The 3,171-nt window shown below is 49.1% G+C and overlaps 1 protein-coding gene across 1 annotated transcript; it reads right to left on the reverse strand.

Moving 5' to 3' along the window:
* Positions 1-479: 479 nt before the first annotated feature.
* Positions 480-1,121, reverse strand: LOC103590973 (metallothionein-2A-like; the record flags this gene model as incomplete). Its single annotated transcript, XM_008573339.1, has 2 exons — positions 480-721; positions 929-1,121. Coding segments are annotated over 2 exons (285 nt in total), but the record flags the coding sequence as incomplete, so codon positions are not given.
* Between the last annotated feature and the right edge of the window lie 2,050 nt (positions 1,122-3,171).

The following is a 3,171-nucleotide window of genomic DNA, read 5'->3' on the forward strand; positions in this document are numbered from 1 at the left end:
ATATACTTTTGTGTTTGTTTTTGATTTTTTTTTATTAACTCATTTTATTTTACTAAAGTTTAGGTCTGTGACCAATAGAAAATAAAGACCAGTCATTTACCACAGTGTGTTTGAGAAGCTCCGAGTAAGATTCTAGCAACTGGGGACTTGGATTCCACACCCCGAAGTCACTGTCAAGCTTAAAATCTGATGAAGAACTGAAGTTGGGCAGGGATTGAGAAGTTTCTGGGACACCAATACTTGGCATGAGAACAAAGTGGATCCTCTATCCGCCCCCCCACCCACTATGTGATCTGGCACAATCTTCTTTAATTTTAACAGAAGAGGAAGGTCAGCGAGGTGACCTGGCTTGTCTAAAGGCACTGTTAGAGGCTAACATTTCAGTCCAAAGCCCAGGTCTCTGAGTCTCAGCCTAATCCCTCTCCAGCGATGATGGGCATCAAGTCCCTTATAACCAACACACACAAAGGAAACCAGAGTGAGAATCAAGTCAACAACTTTTATTGTTATTCACATATTTCATAGAAAAAAGAATGTAGCAAACAGGTCAGTTTTGTACTAGAAAAAAAAAAAAAATCCAGGCTTGTCCATGTCGCTCTATTTACATCTGGGAGCAGGGCTCTCCCACATCAAGCACAGCAGGTGCACTTATCCGATGCCCCTTTGCAGACGCAGCCCTGGGCGCACTTGGCACAGCCTACGGGACAGCAGGAGCAGCAGCCTGTGGACGGGGAGGAGACGACAGAGATGAGCGCTAGGGATAAAGGGAATAAGGATTCCCGCCCTACCTGATAGGGATCACTGCGGAGGTGCCAATTCCAGGAGGATGGGGCATCCCCAGCCTGCTTAAATTCCCCAGGATGATGTAGAGGGCTGAGGACGGGTTACGGGGCGGTGAAGGGCTAGAGGAAGAGAGGATTCCACTCACTCTTCTTGCAGGACGTGCATTTGCAGTCTTTGCATTTGCAGGAGCCGGCGCAGGTGCAGGAACCACCTGCAAGGAGAAGGGCAGAGGTGAGAACGATCCCTGGAGACCTGAAAGCGGGACTGCGTGCTAATAGCACGCGTTCGAGTCCCTCTGTTACGCAGCCAGCCCATGGGAACTTGGGCAAGCCGTTAATTCAGATCTCCCAGAGGTTAAAAAAAAAAAAAAAAAAAAAAAGAGTGAAGTTGTGAAGCTTTTCTGCCAAGAGCACTACCCAGTTCACACATCTGGTCAACATGCACAGACACTGCTGTTCACACAGGATACAGGGGCACGTCCTCTGCCACTGCTGACTGAGGTCTCCTTGCTATGCCATGCCACCTTCACCAGCAATGCCTTCTTCTTTCTCACATTTCTGTGAGTTGAAGTCTCTCATGGCATCCCAGCTGCAAGGAAGCTTTGGCCTTGAGAAGGCTGAACTCAATGTCCTGAGGTTCATTCAAATTCAGTGGGAAAGAGTGCTGTGATTGATTGGCAATGTCTGTCGTGGGTATGAGAAATGAAGATAAGGGAATATGTTATGGACTGACTGTGGTGTCCCCCCAAAATTCATATGTTGAAACCCTAACCTCCAATATGGCTGTATTTGGATATGGGAGGGAATTAAGTTTAAATTAAGTTATACGGCTGGGGCCCTGATTCAGTAGTATTAGTGTCCATATGAGAAGCGCACCAGAGAGCTCACACCTCCCAGAACTGAGCTCTCCCAGTCCCTCACCACTGTGAAAACTGCCCAGTGGGAGACAAGTCTTCCTAAGAAGGCGATGGAGTGGAGTGATTAGGGACGTGCCCTGCAGTCAGACTGCATCAGTTCAAAGCACAGACATTGTATTTACTAGCTGTCTGACCTGTGGAAATTCTTTAACATTTCTGTGCTCAGAGACATCCTCTGTAAAATGTAAAATAACAACTAACACCAACAATAACCACCTGTATGGGTTTACAGAAGAGTCTAGCACAGAGGAAGCACTCAATACATGGCACGATTAGTTCCTGTGTTTTGCCAGAGGGTACACATGTTTTTCAGAGAACATCTCCTTGGACCTGCATTCTTGAATCTCAATCCTTGTTGATGTTTTCCCCAACCCTGAGTTTTGTTGCAGGAGGGTGCTTTAGGGCCAGCTTGATCGCCGGCTCTTTTCTAGTTCCACCCAAGTCTCCTTTCTCCTTCCTGAGAGTTTAGAAGAATTCAAGGGCATCATCTACCCAACCCCCACTCCATTATTCTCCCAGAGCGCTGGAGAGAGATCTCCCACCTCTCAGAGCACAACCAGGTCAGGTCTCCAGCTCCCTGCTCCTTCCCTGACTGATGGAGATGCAAGCTCAAAAGTCTGCCAGTCAGGCTGAATGACAGGGTTCTTGGCTGCAGGAAACCTAGCTGTGTCTGTGGAGCATGGAAATCATCTGGACCATGGCCTGAGGTCCTCTGGCCTGGCTCTGTATAACTGGAGGGAACATGTCTCCAGGGCTCATGATGAATGGAGTGGAGAGGGAGGATATTCAAATGTTTGCATTCCTGACATGGTATGGGATGAAGGAGATGAAGCCAAGCAGTGTTGAATGGCCAACGGAGAGTAGACATCACCAACAAGAAAGAATAAGGTTCGAGAAGCCACGAGTCTTGTGTTCAGGAAGATCATATTCATGGGGCAGTTCCATGGGTGAACAGGAAAAAGTGATGGAGGGGGCGCTGGGGCGTGGGGGGAGCGAGAAGAGGAAGACCCAGTCCAGCCCAGAAGAGATGTTGCATCGTCTTGGGCCAGAGAGTGAGAAGGTGTGTGCCAGGCAGGGAGGGGGAAGTTGTGTTCCAGCCTGGGGAGGGAGTAATCAGCACGAAAGTTGGCATTGCCCTGGAACATTTGGAAGGGAAACCGTCACAAGAACTTTCTTCCCCAGTGGATGCTGAGGGGAAGAGCAGAGGCGGTGTCCAAATTCCTCTTTGTGGAGGGACATCCTGTTTCCCCGCCTGCACGTGTCCGGCCACTGTGTAACGGTGTTACATCATCATTCGCCTTGGAATGCCCGAAGTGTGTCATCCGAGGAGTCAGGAAACGGTTACTGGAAGCTCTCTGGCAGGCTTAGTGAATGCTGGCTGCTGCAGCGGAAGTTGGTGAGGTGGTGGCCGGGAGGAGGACAGGCTGTCCTTGCAGTGCTTTCTGTAAGCACCTGTGGAAGTATCTGTGTAC

The sequence above is a fragment of the Galeopterus variegatus genome, unplaced genomic scaffold (assembly GCF_000696425.1).
Source record: "Galeopterus variegatus unplaced genomic scaffold, G_variegatus-3.0.2 Scaffold904, whole genome shotgun sequence".
Taxonomy (NCBI): Eukaryota; Metazoa; Chordata; class Mammalia; order Dermoptera; family Cynocephalidae; genus Galeopterus; species Galeopterus variegatus.